We start from the raw sequence: 20,521 nt of genomic DNA on the forward strand, positions 1-20,521 counted from the left end.
CAGCTGTCATATAGTTGGAGTATTGCTGAGTGCGACATTAAACAAAAAACAAACAAAAACATAATAAAAAGCTCTCCTATGATGGGAGGCAACCCTTTCTCCAAGGTGTTGCAAGAGGGCTGCTTGGGATTAAAGCGTTCGCTCCTCATGGCGAATGCCCGGGTTAAATTCCCCACATGGGTACAATGTGTGAAGCCCATTTCTGGTGTCTCCCGTTGTGATATTGCTGGAAAGCAGCCAAAGACATTACTCCTCACTCATCTTACATCAGCTGACAAGTTGTGATATTCTTGAAAATTTGTTCACGGCATAATGAAGACCAGCTCGCTCATGTATTCACTCATTTGGTTGATTTCAGACGTTCCTCTCTCGTACGCGTTAATTGATATGAATCTGGACGCTGTTCGGTTGAATCAGACGGAGTTTATCTGGGACCCGACGAAGGAGACGGGGGTGTACATCCGGGTGCACTGCATCAGCACTGAGTTCACGGCAAAGAAGCATGGCGGGGAGAAGGGCGTCCCCTTCAGGATCCAGGTGGAAACCTACTCCAATGGACCTGATTCAAAATTATTACATTGTGCATCCTGTCAAGTGAAAGTTTTTAAGGTGAGGTGTCAATCTTTGTGATCCCATGGGGAGCCGGGTTAGGTCTCCAGCACTCTGTTGCTTTGATAGAGGACAAGACAGTTGTCAGAATGTGTGTCTTGTAAGAGCGTGGTATTACCAGTACACCGGCATATTGTGGTGCAAATCTTCAGCTAAACGTATTGCGATACGTTTGTAAATGTAGCAATATATTAGGGCAAATATAACTAAATATATTTATATGTTCTAAATCAATATGGAGACGGAAAATAGTATCTTTCTGATACAACTTGCCTCTGACAATCTTTTTATCAATTAGCGTGTACACATTGCGACTATGAAGCTCCTCATAGCAATAGCCCGTCCGTGGAGCTCTCTATACCGAGAGTAAGCGAAGGTGTCACGCGCTGGAAAGGAGCTTGCGCTTCCATGTGACCGTATTATCTCCCTTGATCGTTGCTGTAAATGTAAATTGGTGCTGAAAATGTAAATTGGCAATATGTTGCAATGCGTATCGCAATACAGGTTTAAGTATGGCAATATATCATGATATATTGCAATACAAAATGCAGGTTAATACACGGCCCTAGTGTCTTGGTAGAAGCTGATTCATTCAACTGGGCATCCACTGAGGGGTCTGGTCCAGATGGGATTAGTCACAGGCCGCTAGGATCACTCAGTAACTGTATTTTAAAAGAGGCAGAGATGGACCAGGGGTCTTAAAGCACATAAGCTCACTCTGCAGAGTTGTCTCCCTTAGCAACCAGCATCCTCCGTCATGGGTTCCAATTCCACTTCGCCAAGTTTAGGATCCTTGGTCAGTCCGCATGTGTTTGTTGGTTACATGCCTGTATCACTTGGCCTTTGACACCTCGCAAGCTGTGACCTGACTGAAATACTGTTAACGAGAGGTAACCCAACTCACTCCAATGAACCCCTGAAAGTGATGGAGGATAAAAATTCTCAAAAGCACCCCCCCCCCCCTTCCTGCTGGGAAATCTCTTGCTACTACATGCTTCTCAATGACACCATCAATACTCTACAGTTTGGATCTATTTTCAGCCCAAGGGCGCAGACAGAAAACACAAGACAGATCGGGAAAAGATGGAGAAGAGATCAGAGGCAGAAAAAGTATGTAAATATTATTTTGACAATATTCCTGAAATCAGTGTCCAGCAACTTCTCTCTTATGTTCTTTGAAATTGGCACTAGCATTAGACATTGGCACTAGTCCTATAGTCTTTGCCAAACTGCCCAATAGTAAGGGCATAACGACTAGTAGAAATTTTTTTTACTATATGTTATCATTATAAGGACTAGTGGTCTAAAGCTATTAGTTTCTAATGCTGCTAGAAACATACTCGCAGCCTCTGGTCCATGCTGACAGATAACCTTTGTCTGGTCCATGCTGACAGTTAACCTTTGTCTGGTCCATGCTGACAGATAAACCTTTGTCTGGTCCATGCTGACAGTTAACCTTTGTCTGGTCCATCCATGCTGACAGATAACCTTTGTCTGGTCCATGCTGACAGTTAACCTTTGTCTGGTCCATCCATGCTGACAGTTAACCTTTGTCTGGTCCATGCTGACAGATAACCTTTGTCTGGTCCATGCTGACAGTTAACCTTTGTCTTGTCCATGCTGACAGTTAACCTTTGTCTGGTCCATGCTGACAGATAACCTTTGTCTTGTCCATGCTGACAGTTAACCTTTGTCTGGTCCATGCTGACAGATAACCTTTGTCTGGTCCATGCTGACAGTTAACCTTTGTCTGGTCCATCCATGCTGACAGTTAACCTTTGTCTGGTCCATCCATGCTGACAGATAACCTTTGTCTGGTCCATGCTGACAGTTAACCTTTGTCTGGTCCATCCATGCTGACAGTTAACCTTTGTCTGGTCCATCCATGCTGACAGATAACCTTTGTCTTGTCCATGCTGACAGTTAACCTTTGTCTGGTCCATGCTGACAGATAACCTTTGTCTGGTCCATGCTGACAGTTAACCTTTGTCTGGTCCATGCTGACAGATAAACCTTTGTCTGGTCCATGCTGACAGTTAACCTTTGTCTGGTCCATCCATGCTGACAGATAACCTTTGTCTTGTCCATGCTGACAGTTAACCTTTGTCTGGTCCATGCTGACAGATAACCTTTGTCTGGTCCATCCATGCTGACAGATAACCTTTGTCTTGTCCATGCTGACAGTTAACCTTTGTCTTGTCCATGCTGACAGTTAACCTTTGTCTGGTCCATGCTGACAGATAACCTTTGTTTGGTCCATGCTGACAGTTAACCTTTGTCTGGTCCATGCTGACAGATAAACCTTTGTCTGGTCCATGCTGACAGTTAACCTTTGTCTGGTCCATCCATGCTGACAGATAACCTTTGTCTTGTCCATGCTGACAGTTAACCTTTGTCTGGTCCATGCTGACAGATAACCTTTGTCTGGTCCATCCATGCTGACAGATAACCTTTGTCTGGTCCATCCATGCTGACAGTTAACCTTTGTCTGGTCCATGATGACAGATAACCTTTGTCTGGTCCATCCATGCTGACAGATAACCTTTGTCTTGTCCATGCTGACAGTTAACCTTTGTCTTGTCCATGCTGACAGTTAACCTTTGTCTGGTCCATGCTGACAGATAACCTTTGTTTGGTCCATGCTGACAGTTAACCTTTGTCTGGTCCATGCTGACAGATAAACCTTTGTCTGGTCCATGCTGACAGTTAACCTTTGTCTGGTCCATCCATGCTGACAGATAACCTTTGTCTTGTCCATGCTGACAGATAACCTTTGTCTTGTCCATGCTGACAGTTAACCTTTGTCTTGTCCATGCTGACAGTTAACCTTTGTCTGGTCCATGCTGACAGATAACCTTTGTCTTGTCCATGCTGACAGTTAACCTTTGTCTGGTCCATGCTGACAGATAACCTTTGTCTGGTCCATGCTGACAGTTAACCTTTGTCTGGTCCATGCTGACAGTTAACCTTTGTCTGGTCCATCCATGTTGACAGTTAACCTTTGTCTGGTCCATGCTGACAGTTAACTGTTTTCTGGTCCATCCATGCTGACAGTTAACCTTTGTCTGGTCCATGCTGACAGTTAACTGTTGTCTGGTCCATCCATGCTGACAGTTAAACCTTTGTCTTGTCCATGCTGACAGTTAACTGTTGTCTGGTCCATCCATGCTGACAGTTAACCTTTGTCTGGTCCATGCTGACAGTTAACCTTTGTCTGGTCCATGCTGACAGTTAACTGTTGTCTGGTCCATCCATGCTGACAGTTAACCTTTGTCTGGTCCATGCTGACAGTTAACCTTTGTCTTGTCCATGCTGACAGATAACCTTTGTCTGGTCCATCCATGCTGACAGTTAAACCTTTGTCTGGTCCATGCTGACAGTTAACTGTTGTCTGGTCCATCCATGCTGACAGTTAACCTTTGTCTGGTCCATGCTGACAGTTAACTGTTGTCTGGTCCATCCATGCTGACAGATAAACCTTTGTCTTGTCCATGCTGACAGATAAACCTTTGTCTTGTCCATCCATGCTGACAGTTAACCTTTGTCTGGTCCATGCTGACAGTTAACCTTTGTCTGGTCCATGCTGACAGTTAACCTTTGTCTGGTCCATGCTGACAGTTAACCTTTGTCTGGTCCATCCATGTTGACAGTTAACCTTTGTCTGGTCCATGCTGACAGTTAACTGTTTTCTGGTCCATCCATGCTGACAGTTAACCTTTGTCTGGTCCATGCTGACAGTTAACTGTTGTCTGGTCCATTCATGCTGACAGTTAACCTTTGTCTGGTCCATAATGACAGTTAACCTTTGTCTGGTCCATGCTGACAGTTAACTGTTGTCTGGTCCATCCATGCTGACAGTTAACCTTTGTCTGGTCCATGCTGACAGTTAACCTTTGTCTGGTTCATGCTGACAGTTAACCTTTGTTTGGTCCATGCTGACAGATAACCTTTGTCTGGTCCATGCTGACAGATAAACCTTTGTCTTGTCCATGCTGACAGTTAACCTTTTTCTGGTCCATCCATGCTGACAGTTAACCTTTGTCTGGTCCATAATGACAGTTAACCTTTGTCTGGTCCATGCTGACAGTTAACTGTTGTCTGGTCCATCCATGCTGACAGTTAACCTTTGTCTGGTCCATGCTGACAGTTAACCTTTGTCTGGTTCATGCTGACAGTTAACCTTTGTTTGGTCCATGCTGACAGTTAACTGTTGTCTGGTCCATCCATGCTGACAGTTAACCTTTGTCTGGTCCATGCTGACAGTTAACCTTTGTCTGGTCCATGCTGACAGTTAACCTTTGTCTGGTCCATGCTGACAGTTAACCTTTGTTTGGTCCATGCTGACAGTTAACTGTTGTCTGGTCCATGCTGACAGTTAACTGTTGTCTGGTCCATCCATGCTGACAGATAACCTTTGTCTGGTCCATGCTGACAGATAAACCTTTGTCTTGTCCATGCTGACAGATAACCTTTGTCTGGTCCATCCATGTTGACAGTTAACCTTTGTCTGGTCCATGCTGACAGTTAACCTTTGTCTGGTCCATGCTGACAGTTAACCTTTGTCTGGTCCATCCATGTTGACAGTTAACCTTTGTCTGGTCCATGCTGACAGTTAACTGTTGTCTGGTCCATCCATGCTGACAGTTAACCTTTGTCTGGTCCATGCTGACAGTTAACCTTTGTCTTGTCCATGCTGACAGTTAACCTTTGTCTGGTCCATGCTCACAGTTAACCTTTGTCTGGTCCATGCTGACAGTTAACCTTTGTCTGGTCCATGCTCACAGTTAACCTGTTTCAAGCTTGATGACATATCCACAACCTAATGTATGGGTTATATTGCTGTCAGAATTCATTTACTCATCCTGTTCCGTCTCATTCCAGGAAAAATTTCAACCATCATATGAGTGCACAGTTCTAACAGAGGTGAGCCGGAGACCATTGTGTTTTATGCTGTCTCATGTCTCCCCATCTGATGTACGGGGACTACCAGCTACCAGGAACTTTACATTGAAGTGTATTAAGTCTGTAGTTCATGCTCTCAAAGAGGGTTGTCTTTGTTACAAGGTCGGTCGGGTAGCCTGGTGGTTAAAGTGTTCACCTGCCACGTCGAAGACCCAGGTTCGATTCCCTACATGGGTACAATGTGTGAAGCCCATTTCTGGTGTCCCCCGCCGTTATATTGCTGGAATATTGCTAAAAGCGGCATAAAACCACTCACACACTCACTCTTTGTTAAAACATTTGTTATTCCAGAACTAATAAGACATGAGAGTTCATTTTAGATATCGGCAGTTTCTGATATTGGATGTTTTTTTCTGCTGCTCTGAAGGCAGCCAAGTTTGAAATGGTTTGGGTAGTAATATGTTACTTTGATGTTTGGAGAGGTCAGCGATGTGTAGGGTTGTGTGGTCACGGTCGAGGTTATAGATGAAATGAAATCAGTGTTAAAACCTGACAAGTAGCGCTGTGATGCAGGGTATGTGTGTTGATGCTGCAGGTGCCCTTAGACCAAGTACTGGCAGCGCAGGCTTCTCAGTTGTTGAAGTCTCCCACCAACATCTCACCCAGTGTGTGTTCCATCACTACCGTCCCCAGCACGCCAGACCCTCCGTGAGTACAAACTCAGCATTTGGAATAGGCCAGTCTGAACCGTATCCCAATTTCGTAGATCGATGCTAATGTTGTCAATCACTGGATTGTCTGGTCCAAACTTGATTATTTACAGACCACTGTCATATAGCTGGAATATTGCTGAGTGTGGCCTTAAACGACAGACAATAGGCCAGTCTTGCCTGAATTCCTGGGGGAGCCTTTGGCAGAACAAGTCCCCAGGTGCTTGTTGTAAGAGGCATCTCTATGGATCATATGGTCTGCAGGTGCTTGTAAGGGAATTTAAATGGACTTTTTAGTCTGTAGATGCTTGTTGTAAGAGGCATCTCTATGGATCATATGGTCTGCAGGTGCTTGTAAGGGCACTTAAATGGATCTTTTAGTCTGAAGGTGCTTGTTGTAAGAGGCATCTCTATGGATCATATGGTCTGCAGGTGCTTGTAAGGGAATTTAAATGGACTTTTTAGTCTGAAGGTGCTTGTTGTAAGAGGCATCTCTATGGATCATATGGTCTGCAGGTGCTTGTAAGGACACTTAAATGGATCTTTTAGTCTGAAGGTGCTTGTTGTAAGAGGCATCTCTATGGATCATATGGTCTGCAGGTGCTTGTAAGGGAATTTAAATGGACTTTTTAGTCTGTAGATGCTTGTTGTAAGAGGCATCTCTATGGATCATATGATCTGCAGGTGCTTGTAAGGGAATTTAAATGGATCTTTTAGTCTGTAGATGCTTGTTGTAAGAGCCATTTATGGATCAGATTAAACAATGACATGATTGATAAAACTTCTGTATTGGACCATGGATTACTGGCATTAGTGTATCTGTAAATTTGTTATGTTGACAATTTCGAGTGGGAGAGCTGCAGTTGTCATCTTTCCCCACCATGTCATTAAGTTTTTGCTGTTTCCCTTCAGGACGCCGGTACAACCGCTGAGCCCATCACCTGCCACCCCATCACCCCCCACTCACCTCCCCCCACGCATCACCACCCCACAGGTGCTCACGCCAGAGGCAGACCAGACCACCACGGGGGTAAGTAACGGGGCCCTGTTCCACAAAGCGATCGTAGAGCTAAGACGATCGTAACTCCCATACTTTAACATAGACTTACGACTGTCGTTGTGCTACGATCGCCTTGTGGAACAGGGCCCTGGACAGTCAATAAGTTAATCTTTTTGTCAAGGTTGGTATGGGATTGGTCAGTTATTTGGGGAAGTTTATCCTAGACTAATAATTGTGAAGATTTTTCTTTTTCCAATAGGCCACATATTTAAAATAATTAAATAAAATAATTATATATTTTCGTTTCACGGACTCGCCATCCCTACTGACAAACCGCCAGTCCAAGCAATAAATTCAACATGAAAACATGTATTTTTATTATGGTTCCCTGGTAAAATAGTTCCTCTTGAATAATAAAACTTGTGATGATGTTTTCATGAGTCAAGAGCACACTTTTTTCCAAAGAAGTACAGCTGTGTAGAGGAGGGGATGCATAAAACCACGATCAGTACTAACTGTGGACCACATTATTGTGTTGTCTTTGTTGTGCACTCACCCTGCTGACCATGCATTGCACAAGACTATATTTAATGTAAAGATATTTTTGAAGTTGCTAATTATTTTTATTTATATTTTGACCAACCTTGTGTGGAGAAGCTGGAATAAATCCATGAAACATTAAGTTAAAAAGGTGTAGTCTAACTAACATTTTGAAGATTGTTTTATCGAGAGTTAAAATATGACTCTTGAAATGATTAATTTTCACATATTGTTATTGGGTACCGTCTTCTCTGCTGTCAGAACCCGTTCTTGCCCATGTACTGGACAGCATATGTCAAAGTAGGGAGAGGGATTTGTTGAGGGGGGATAGTGCTAGGTTGTTGAGGGGGGATAGTGGGAGGCTGTTGAGTTTGGATGGTGGGAGGCTGTTGAGGGGGGATAGTGGGAGGTTGTAGGGGGATGGATAGTGGGAGGCTGTAGGGGATGGATAGTGCTAGGCTATTGAGGGGGGATAGTGGGAGGCTATAGGGGGTGGATAGTGGGAGGCTGTTGAAGGTGGATAGTGGGAGGCTATAGGGGGTGGATAGTGGGAGGCTGTTGAGGGTGGATAGTGGGAAGCTGCTTTGTGGGAAGACAGTTATCTGTGACTGGTTGTGTGAACTCTTGCAGTGATGCTCACATCATCAACCACTGGTTAGACATTGCCGCTATTCGTCTCTTCTCTGTTTCAGCCCTTGCCAGGGGATTCTACATCTCAGGAAGTGGCTCGATGGCTACACTTTAACAGGTTCACAAGTTATACAAGGGTTTTTCAGAATTTCTCAGGTAAAATTTACGCTGATGTTTTTAAGTATGAGTTGATATTTTTAACTGTTTTTGTTTCATCTTTTCGTGGCCATATGTCTGGAATAATCCCGATGCAGCGTTAAATTTAGACTCATTCACTATTTCATCTTTAATTACTAAAATCATGTAACATTAAGGGATGGAAATGAACCATGAACTCAGATAACTGATACCTGAATGTGTCTTGGGTGGTAGTTCTCAGTGTATATTAAAGAACATAAATCATGGTTAGAACAGAAATAGTTTTTCCTATGATTCACTGAACAAGTGAACACCACTCAACACCTTGACGTTTACAAGACTGTTCAGCTTGTTGAAACCTGTACACCCTGCTACTGATATATATACAAATTTATCATTTTGTTCTAAATACTGTTCATCAATATTTTTGCATCACCATTGTGTTTCACTACACCACTGTGGAGACGTATTTTAGGAAATAGTACATACAAGGCATTAATCTTAGTTGTAAGGACTAAATTCAATGTGATGTCCTTGCTCCAGTAACCTGTATATGTGGTATTTAGTTATGGGTAAGTTAACTGTGCCAACAAAATCGTTTGCCTGAATTCAAATAAGGATTTTTTTTTAAAGTTTTTTTTAACTTATCCTATCTCACACTGTGCATTTGTACTTTCTTCTTCGATTCTATGTGGAAACGTTCTTGAACCATGTTTCCAGCTTCTATAGCAGAACACTTCACCCGAACACACTCAAGCATCCCTCTGGTTACTGAACAATTACTGGGTCAATTACGTGCTCCGTGCACGGTAACCATACAGTACCTGATCACGTACATATCTCTGCCGACTCTCTTTCATAGAGCTGTCAGGCAATAGGAAATGAGATGTGGGATCGAAGAAGAAAGAAGAAATGCATCGGGTGAGATATGATAAGTAAATGAAAATACAATTTATAAAAAAAATTCCAATTTTGTTTTATGAAACAGGTGCTGATTTATTACGGTTAAGTCGAGATGACTTGATTCAGATCTGTGGGTTAGCAGATGGCATCAGGCTAGACAACGCTCTTCAGTCCAGGTAAACATCAACTCCATCATCGAAGCTGCTTGTATATCGTACAGCCTCATTTTCCAGCAAGCTCAGGCAGTGTCTGTTTCAGGATCACTTAATATTAGGGGTCTAGTTGTAGTGGTATGATGTTATTCACATTTATGACTGCCTCATGTAGATTCAGAAGCATCACTGATCTAAGTACCGTAGTACCTGTATTAAGCTCCCTGCTCCAATAAATAATCACAACCAACTTCTAGACCAATCTGTAAGTAATCTTTATAAGCGCCCCCTACTGCGACCCAACATGTACATGAAAGTCCCTCTATTCTTGTGAAAGTCACAGATTGTGTACAGAAAGCAGCAGTGTAGAAGGGCTGTATTACTTGATGTGCAACGCCACAATATGTGGCATATGTTCTTTCATCCTTTATTTGTTATGAAGCTGAATAATCATACGTTTTACTTCCTCAACACAGTTTTGACAACTTCATAGTCATCCTCGCTTATAAAGCTTTGCCAACAATGTAAAAATATGCATGATGTTAAAAGACACAATGTGTTGGTATTTTTCAAGTGTTTCGTGTCACGTGTTCATTAGTGTTCAGATTGTGGTATAGCGGAATACTGTGTACCGCTACTCACAGTACAGGACCAGGAGCTCACACCTTCCTGCTGCTGACTGCCACATTGATCCTGCGTAGTTAGTGAGTTGAACTGTTGTTTACAGGGCTGTGCGGCCGCGCCTCACGCTCTACGTCTGCCAGGAAGTGGAATCAGGTGAGCTTATCGGTATGCCATCCCATCATCCTTCATCTCTATCAGCCTCCATCCCATGCTTGAACTTGTGGTGTAACGATACGCTGATACGAGGCCCACAATATATACGATACATTACATAATTACGCAGATTCTTAGGTTTTCCTGGTTGCCTATAAATAGCATAACATTCACCATGCCTCTTGCCTGTATGTTTCTACCCTACGATATCCCATCTTCAATCTCTGAAATTTATAAACATAGCATTGGCATATGTATCGTATCACGCCCCCATCGTATCGTTACACCTCCAGCTGAAACACGGTAGAAGTGCAACACAAGCGCCAGTAAATGTTTCGAGACCACGCTTTAGTTTGCTCATTCCAAAAGACCTCACATCCTTGCACAGAGTTTTACCCTAGATGTCATAAAATCATAATAGAATGGAGATATAACACATGGGACAATGAAGATGCTTGATGCACAGAAGTTCTTGGGGCGGTGGGGTAACCTGGTTGTTAAAGCGTCAACTCGTCATGTCGTAGGCCCGGGTTTCGATTCCCACATGGGTACATTCAGAACACACCACCTGCTTCTCCCAACATTCAGAACACACCAACTGCCTCTCACAACATTCAGAACACCCCAACTGCCTCTCACAACATTCAGAACACACCAACTGCTTCTCCCAACATTCAAAACACACCAACTGCTTCTCCCAACATTCAGAACACACCAACTGCTTCTCCCAACATTCAGAACACACCAACTGCCTCTCCCAACATTCAGAACACACCAACTGCTTCTCCCAACATTCAGAACCCACCAACTGCTTCTCCCAACATTCAGAACACACCAACTGCCTCTCCCAACATTCAGAACACACCAACTGCTTCTCCCAACATTCAGAACACACCAACTGCTTCTCCCAACATTCAGAACACACCAACTGCTTCTCCCAACATTCAGAACACACCAACTGCTTCTCCCAAACATTAGAACACACCTACTCCTGCTGCAACTTCTACCAGACATCACCCTGTCATGTCACACATTTGTTTCATAATCATCAATTCCTTGTTAAAAATTATTTGATGCAAATTTTTGTTGTTTTTATGCAGCTGCTTAGCACCATGTGCCTGTACCCTTGTATAAGTATAAGTCCACAGCGTCCCATGCATGTCGTACAAGGTGACTTAATGGACCAGGTTGGGCAAAATGATTATTTGTACCCATACCCTTACAGTGCCCACTGCCTCCCTGGTCTAGTGGTAGAGTGTCCGCCTGGTGAGCGGAATGTCAAGGGTTTGATTCCCAGCTTCGTCATCCCAAAAGACATAACAAATGGTACTTGTTGTTATCCTGCCTGGTGCATTACAGGGCTAAAACAAGGACTGGTCGGCTCGGAGTCAGTATGCTGTGTCTGAGTGGGGTATTCATGTTGAACTGCGGCATGGAATCTCAGTGGGCCAGCACTATACAATCGGCATTAGTCCAGACTAGTACAAGCAGCCACACAAACAGGCATCCACACATCCACATTGCTGTAACTGATCTACAGTTGCTCATAATATCAATCACTGGTTTGCTTGGTCCAGACTATTATTTACAGGCCGCCATCATAAAGGTGGCATAATGCTGAGAGCAGTGTGGAAAAAACACCCCAACACTGATTCTGCTGCCTTGTTGGCGATGTTGCTTGTACTGATTCGGGTGTTGTCGACAATGTTGCTTGTACTGATTCGGATGTTGTCAACAATGTTGCTTGTACTGATTTGGGTGTTGTCAACAATGTTGCTTGTACTGATTCAGGTGTTGTCGACAATTTGGCTTGTACTGATTTGGGTGTTGTCGACAATTTGGCTTGTACTGATTCTGTGTTGTCGGCGATGTTGCTTGTACTGATTCTGGTGTTGTCGACAATGTTTCAGTGTACTGATTCTGGTGTTGTCGGCGATGTTGCGGTGTACTGATTCTGGTGTTGTTGGTGATGTTGCTTGTACTGATTCTGGTGTTGTCGACAATGTTGCAGTGTACAGATTCTGGTGTTGTCGGCGATGTTGATTGTACTGATTCGGGTGTTGTCGACAATGTGGCTTGTACTGATTCGGGTGTTGTCGGCGATGTTGCTTGTACTGATTCTGGTGTTGTCAGCGATAAAGCTTGTACTGATTCGGGTGTTGTCGACGATGTTGCTTGTACTGATTTGGGTGTTGTCGACAATTTGGCTTGTACTGATTCTGGTGTTGTCGACAATTTGGCTTGTACTGATTCGGGTGTTGTCGGCGATGTTGCTTGTACTGATTCTAGTGTTGTGGGTGATGTTGCTAGTACAAATTCTGGTGTTGTCGACAATGTTGCAGTGTACTGATTCTGGTGTTGTCGGCGATGTTGCAGTGTACTGATTCTGGTGTTGTTGGTGATGTTGCTTGTACTGATTCTGGTGTTGTCGACAATGTTGCTTGTACAGATTCTGGTGTTGTCGGCGATGTTGCTTGTACTGATTCTGGTGTTGTTGGTGATGTTGCAGTGTACCATGCGGTGTACCTTGAGGGGATGACTGTGATGGAACTGAGCCAGAAACTGTCCCTCTTGTTTGGGATTCAGCGGTCGCAGATTGGAGACATCTACATCCAGGGGCCATCGGGAATACATGTACTTGTCACAGATGAAGTGAGTAAAACATCCACTGTCATCCTTGTAACTCTAGCCACAGATGAAGTGAGTAAAACATCCACTGTCATCCTTGTAACTCTAGCCACAGTTGAAGTGAGTAAAACATCCACTGTCATTCTTGTAACTCTAGCCACGGATGAAGTGAGTAAAACATCCACTGTCATCCTTGTAACTCTAGCCACGGATGAAGTGAGTAAAACATCCACTGTCATCCTTGTAACTCTAGCCACGGATGAAGTGAGTAAAACATCCACTGTCATCCTTGTAACTCTAGCCACGGATGAAGTGAGTAAAACATCCACTGTCATCCTTGTAACTCTAGCCACGGATGAAGTGAGTAAAACATCCACTGTCATCCTTGTAACTCTAGCCACGGATGAAGTGAGTAAAACATCCACTGTCATCCTTGTAACTCTAGCCACGGATGAAGTGAGTAAAACATCCACTGTCATCCTTGTAACTCTAGCCACGGATGAAGTGAGTAAAACATCCACTGTCATCCTTGTAACTCTAGCCACGGATGAAGTGAGTAAAACATCCACTGTCATCCTTGTAACTCTAGCCACGGATGAAGTGAGTAAAACATCCACTGTCATCCTTGTAACTCTAGCCACGGATGAAGTGAGTAAAACATCCACTGTCATCCTTGTAACTCTAGCCACGGATGAAGTGAGTAAAACATCCACTGTCATCCTTGTAACTCTAGCCACGGATGAAGTGAGTAAAACATCCACTGTCATCCTTGTAACTCTAGCCACAGATGAAGTGAGTAAAACATCCACTGTCATCCTTGTAACTCTAGCCACAGATGAAGTGAGTAAAACATCCACTGTCATCCTTGTAACTCTAGCCACGGATGAAGTGAGTAAAACATCCACTGTCATCCTTGTAACTCTAGCCACAGATGAAGTGAGTAAAACATCCACTGTCATCCTTGTAACTCTAGCCACAGATGAAGTGAGTAAAACATCCACTGTCATCCTTGTAACTCTAGCCACAGATGAAGTGAGTAAAACATCCACTGTCATCCTTGTAACTCTAGCCACAGATGAAGTGAGTAAAACATCCACTGTCATCCTTGTAACTCTAGTCACAGATGAAGTGAGTAAAACATCCACTGTCATCCTTGTAACTCTAGCCACAGATGAAGTGAGTAAAACATCCACTGTCATCCTTGTAACTCTAGCCACAGATGAAGCGAGTAAAACATCCACTGTCATCCTTGTAACTCTAGCCACAGATGAAGTGAGTAAAACATCCACTGTCATCCTTGTAACTCTAGCAACAGATGAAGTGAGTAAAACATCCACTGTCATCCTTGTAACTCTAGCCACAGATGAAGTGAGTTAAACATCCACTGTCATTCTTGTAACTCTAGCATGTGTAGTTGTTGACTCCAACATGATACTACGTTTTAGTTCACCTGAAAGTCAAGTGAGATTATGTTGTGGCGTGTTCCTTAGTGTCGGTTGATCGGCCATTGTTAACCTTTGTGTTTTTAACGTCTCCTTTGAAACTGCAATGGAGCTGAAACTATGTGGTCCGGCAACAGTGTCTCTAAGATTTACTTCACTGAGAATTACAGTCCCACTTGGCCGCCATTATTTCTGTTTCCGGAATTATGTCTGGAATATTACTTTAATCTGCATAAAACAATACTCACTCTATTTTCCGGTGAGCTACAGAGCCTTGTTTATATTGTCTGATTTCCTTCTGACGTTATAAAGGATTTGCATCACAACGTGTTTATTCCAGTTTTGAGAAACATGTGGCTGATTTTGTTGCAGGTTATTCACAATGTCGGGGATCAGACCAGGTTTGCTGTGGAGGGAATGAAAGGTGAGGATCAACTGCTGTTTCATGGTCAGAGGTTATGTGTGTCTGTTATTTTAGATGGGCAGGGCTATCTGTGTCTGTTCTTATAGATGAGTGGGGCTATTTGTGTCTGTTCTTATAGATGAGTGGGGCTATTTGTGTCTGTTCTTATAGATGGGAGGGGTCATGTGTGTCTTTTCTTATAGATGGGCAGGGCTATTTGTGTCTGTTCTTATAGATGAGTGGGGCTATGTGTGTCTGTTCTTATAGATGGGAGGGGTCATGTGTGTCTGTTCTTATAGATGGGCAGGGCTATTTGTGTCTGTTCTTATAGATGGGCAGGGGTTATGTGTGTCTGTTCTTATAGATGGGCAGGGCTATTTGTGTCTGTTCTTATAGATGAGTGGGGCTATTTGTGTCTGTTCTTATAGATGGGCAGGGCTATTTGTGTCTGTTCTTATAGATGGGCGGGGCTATATGTGTCTGTTCTTATCGATGAGTGGGGCTATGTGGGTCTGTTCTTATCGATGAGTGGGGCTATGTGTGTCTGTTCTTATAGATGGGCGGGGCCATGTATGTCTGTTCCTATAGATGGGAGGGGCTATGTGCCTGTTCCTATAGATGGGAGGGGCCATGTATGTCTGTACCTATAGATGGGAGGGGCAATGTATGTCTGTTCCTATAGATTGGCGGGGCCATGTCGCTGTTCCTGTAGATGGGCGGGGCCATATATGTCTGTTCCTATAGATGGGAGGGGCCATGTGTCTGTTCCTATAGATGGGAGGGGCCATGTGTGTCTGTTCTTATAGATGAGTGGGGCTATTTGTGTCTGTTCTTATAGATGGGCAGGGCTATTTGTGTCTGTTCTTATAGATGGAAGGGGCTATGTGTGTCTGTTCTTATAGATGAGTGGGGCCATGTGTGCCTGTTCTTATAGATGGGAGGGGTCATGTGTGTCTTTTCCTATAGATTGCAAACATTCATTTTAATGAGGATCATTTTCAGATGATGGAAGTGACAAATACAAGATCTTATTGAAGACAGTGGATTGAAGAAAGAGAGGATTGTGGTGAAATAGACACTGTATACTTCCTCTTGTGGTCACTGGGCCGAGTGTACCACCGGTACCGACTCCCAGCCACCCGCCCACCCCTGTGGCAGACAGTGCGCCCCAGGGTCCCCCACACCACCCCACACCACTCCAAAACACCCCACCCCACACCACTTAGACTACCCCAGACCGCCCCAAACCACACCACACCACACCACACCACACCACACTGCCCCACCCCACACCACACCACACCACTTAGACCACCCCACAACACCCCACAACACACCACACAGCCCCACAACACACCACACAGCCACACACCATACAGCCCCACACCACACCACTTAGACCACCCCACACCGCCCCACCCAACCCAACCCCACAACACCCCACACCACACCACACCAACACACCACACCACACAGCCCCACACCACACCACCTCAATTACCCCTGAATAACATAGTCCTCAATCTCATCCCCAAAACAATTCCTGACCCTCAGGGCCCGCAATCTCATCCCCACAAACAATTCCTGACCCTCAGGGCCCCCAATCTCATCCATCAATCTGCATTCATCAACAATACAATCATGTAAATAAATCAGACACTGTCTAAATCACCCCCATAAATAAAGGGTCACAATTGGCCCTCTTGTCTTAAGTGGGTCTAAGTACCCACACCATTAAATAACCTGCATAGCCAGGAACTAACCAGAGTTCTGTGGGGTAAAACTCCTATATTGTCCTGTGGTTGTCTGTGGTTGGTGGTGTGTTGGACATGCTGGTATGTACTGAGAGATCCAGGGGTGTCAAGGTGTGGAGCCTCTTGTAAGTTATGTCCGATGGTGAACACATGCCTGTCTCCGGACCATCATGTTGCTGGGGTAGATGGCAGGTCACAATATTTCACGGCGCCCGACCACTTCCAGTGAGGAGAACGACTGAAGAATGTTAACTGTGATGGCTCCCAGTTCACGGCAGTAAGTGGACGATATCGCGAGGAACATTACATGTGATGGCTCCCAGTTCACGGTTCACGGCAGTAAGTGGACGATTTCGCGAGGAACATTACATGTGATGGCTCCCAGTTCACGGGCATAAGTGGACGATATCGCGAGGAACATTACATGTGATGGCTCCCAGTTCACGGGCATAAGTGGACGATATCGCGAGGAACATTACATGTGATGGCTCCCAGTTCATAGGCATAAGTGGACGATATCGCGAGGAACATTACATGTGATGGCTCCCAGCTCACAGGCATAAGTGGACGATATCGCAAGGAACATTACATGTGATGGCTCCCAGCTCACAGGCATAAGTGGACGATATCGCGAGGAACATTACATGTGATGGCTCCCAGTTCACGGGCATAAGTGGACGATATCACGAGGAACATTACATGTGATGGCTCCCAGTTCACGGGCATAAGTGGACGATATCGCGAGGAACATTACATGTGATGGCTCCCAGTTCACGGGCATAAGTGGACGATATCGCGAGGAACATTACATGTGATGGCTCCCAGTTCACGGGCATAAGTGGATGATATCGCGAGGAACATTACATGTGATGGCTCCCAGCTCACAGGCATAAGTGGACGATATCGAGAGGAACATTACATGTGATGGCTCCCAGCTCACAGGCATAAGTGGATGATATCGCGAGGCTCCCAGGAAACTAGACACAAGTTATGTACCGAGGGGCGTTGACTGTTACAGCTGTCGTATCCGTCACATGTCATGGGTGTTCTTGTAAAACAGCACTGCTCTCGCATTCGTGATCACAGCGGATTCATTACTGTATATTCATTGAGCAAGTGTTAACCATTGATATTCTTCTTCTCTCAAAGCAAGAGTTGTGTGTCAGGGAGGTGCTGGGCTGTTGTAGAGTCCTGGTTCTTCATTAGCGTTCAGTTTAATACAGTGGTATCATCAGACTGGGACCACAGATATATACCATGGTTACTGGTATATTTAGGGTGAATCAATAGGGACATGTACAGAGCTAGACCCAGGACCGGGATGTAATGGATGTCACTGTATGAATGTATTCCATGAGAAATCCTTTCTACCTGTGAATTATGGCCACCATGTTGGACACGACCCTCACCTTGCGTATGCTTCTCATGGATTGGGGTAGATGGTGGTGAGATGGAGATAGGGCTGACTCTGAAATCTCTCCCCAAGGATGTGTTTTGCTGATTTAAACGGAGATGCGGTTGATTACCTTGGAGATTTAATTGTAAATTATTATTATTAAGAACATGGACACAAATCAGAATGAATACATTTTCAGAAGGAATAGATTTATACCGGTACTATTGTTTGCTTTGATGTTTGTTATGTTTGTTTCTGTAAACACTGCCCCCCTCCCCCATGGTGTCGCCTGGGCCATGTTGTTTAGGGTCTGTTTGTGTCAACAGCAGGGCTGGGACAATTCACCAAGTCATCACAGGACACTACCATGATACAGAACCTGGTGCCCTGGTACAAAGCGATGTTACGCTAAGGTTGTCGCTACTCCTATGCCTCAGCATGGACCTACGACAGTCGTAGTGCTCCTGTTGTTTTGTACAGTGGCACCGAGGACCCATCCTGCTGATAAAAATGAATGTTTAATGTCAACATCAAAATGTTTTTGTACAGAGCGCAATTCTTCATATGGAAATTTAAAAAAAAAACATAAGCAGGCAAAGGCTGAAATCTGATGTAATACCCAGTTTGCACAATGGTGCTTAACTTAAAACGATTTAACGATGTAACATGTAATGTATGGTGCTGTATCAGTCTGGTGACGTCTGATGAATTGTCTCCAGCCAACATGCAGGAACTCTCTGACAAGATTAAAGTAATCTAATGCTTGCCATGGTTGCATTTTGTCTACAACAGACCTCTGATAAGGGTTGACATAAGGGGGTTGTTTACCAGCCTCGTGTCTGCATTTAGCATCAGGTAGTCTGTGGATAGGACCAAGCTGACAGGTGCTTGATGTCTTCTACACCTGTAAGTAGAACAGTTATTGTTTGTGTGAAGTGTTACTCCTCATTGGCGATGTAACCATAGCAACATGACGTTCCTTTGTACCTTAATGGTACTGATCTCATCCTACACAGGTGTTCATGTCTTGTATGGGGTGTTCACGTCACTATGGGGTGTTCACGTCACTATGGGCTGTTCACATCATGTATGCGGTGTACACGTCACTATGGGGTGTTCACATCACTATCAGGTGTTCACGTCACTATGGGGTGTTCACATGTAGGACAGTGTTCACATCACTATCATGTGTTTGCATTGTGTATGACTGTTCACATCATGTATGGGGTGTTCACATCATGTATGACTGTTCACATTACTGAGGTGTCACATCACTGTGGCAGTGTTCACATTGTTTATAGGACGTTCACATAATCTAAGGGGTCTAGTTTTGAAGGGATATATTCATCCTGCACAGGAGGTCACTCATCACAAGCCACGCCCAGGTTGTCATCGCACAAGACTTGGACTGAAATTGTTGATTTTGTGTTTTCTGCACTTGTTTTTGCATCACACCTATTTGTTTATGTCACGAAGATCAGGCAGCATCATAGTCATCTCCATGGTAACAGTTAGGTATGACATATACTCAAGCACTCAAAAAACGCATCATCAGCTGCTTCCTGTTCATTGAAGACCTTTTGTAAGTTTTGAAAGGTTATTTCAGGAATGTAATAAAGAATCCTCAATCAACTACTGACTCCAAAGAATTGGTTAATGTTTGCTGCAGTGACAGAATCTTTAAAATCACTCAAACTTTAGCTGTTTGAGAGTGAGTATGGTTTTACGCCGCTTTTAGCAATATTCCAGCAATATCACAGCGGGGGACACCAGGAAATGGGCTTCACACATAGTACCCATGTCGGGAATCGAACCTGGGTCTTCGGCGTGCCGAGCAAACGCTTTAACTACTAGGCTACCCGACAGCCCCCTAGCTGTTTGATTACCTGTCTAGATTTCGTGATTAGGTGCCTTTCTCGGGCAAAATGGGAAATGTGATTTATTTTTTTGTCTTGAATTCAGGGGTATGTTTATCTTTTATCATTGATGGCATCAATGTGAAACTTGGTCTTGATGCTGGTTCTATTGGTCCTGTTATCAGTGGACTTCATGTCACCTTGGAATAACATTAGTAATAATTATATTAACATGGATTGGGCTGTTTTTATTCCAATTAGACAACGCCTGCAGGCTGGGGGTGAATATAGGCCTCTGAGATGTCTAGATAAGACCTTGTGGGTGTTCAGTGTTTAACTAGCTGATTGTGTGTGTATACATCCCTGAATTTTGGGTACATTTAGCTCATTATGTCCGAGCCCCATTCCACCATGCGATCTTAGCACTAAGATGATCGTAACTCCCATACTATTACTTCGACTTATGACAGTTGTGGCGCATCACTGAATCTTAGGTACATTCAGCTCATTATATCTGAGCCCCATCCAACAAGGCAATCTTAACACTAAGATGATCGTAACTCCCATAGTATTACTTCGACTTATGACAGATGTGGAGCATTACTAAAACCTAGGTACATTCAGCTCATTATATCTGAGCCCCATCCCCCCACACGATCTTAGCACTAAGATGATCGTAAC

At 44.1% G+C, this 20,521-nt stretch overlaps 1 protein-coding gene across 2 annotated transcripts in view; it reads left to right on the forward strand.

Moving 5' to 3' along the window:
• The window catches only part of LOC139465953 (transcription factor CP2-like), a 29,413-nt gene extending 13,459 nt beyond the window's left edge, over positions 1 to 15,954 (forward strand). Inside the window, exons 7-17 of one of the 2 annotated variants that reach the window (XM_071247966.1) lie at positions 359 to 609; positions 1,651 to 1,719; positions 5,491 to 5,532; positions 6,107 to 6,219; positions 7,134 to 7,251; positions 8,454 to 8,547; positions 9,518 to 9,608; positions 10,312 to 10,373; positions 12,871 to 13,013; positions 14,804 to 14,855; positions 15,837 to 15,954. In XM_071247966.1, the coding sequence (XP_071104067.1) occupies positions 359 to 609; positions 1,651 to 1,719; positions 5,491 to 5,532; positions 6,107 to 6,219; positions 7,134 to 7,251; positions 8,454 to 8,547; positions 9,518 to 9,608; positions 10,312 to 10,373; positions 12,871 to 13,013; positions 14,804 to 14,855; positions 15,837 to 15,883 (1,082 nt within the window). In that variant the 3' untranslated portion in view covers positions 15,884 to 15,954. The remainder of the gene's footprint in view (positions 1 to 358; positions 610 to 1,650; positions 1,720 to 5,490; positions 5,533 to 6,106; positions 6,220 to 7,133; positions 7,252 to 8,453; positions 8,548 to 9,517; positions 9,609 to 10,311; positions 10,374 to 12,870; positions 13,014 to 14,803; positions 14,856 to 15,836) is intronic. The other variant, XM_071247967.1, reaches the window with a different exon arrangement.
• The last annotated feature ends 4,567 nt before the right edge of the window (positions 15,955 to 20,521 follow it).

Source organism: Haliotis cracherodii, unplaced genomic scaffold, assembly GCF_022045235.1.
Source record: "Haliotis cracherodii isolate W230 unplaced genomic scaffold, xgHalCrac1.p SCAF_18, whole genome shotgun sequence".
NCBI classification, from domain to species: Eukaryota; Metazoa; Mollusca; class Gastropoda; order Lepetellida; family Haliotidae; genus Haliotis; species Haliotis cracherodii.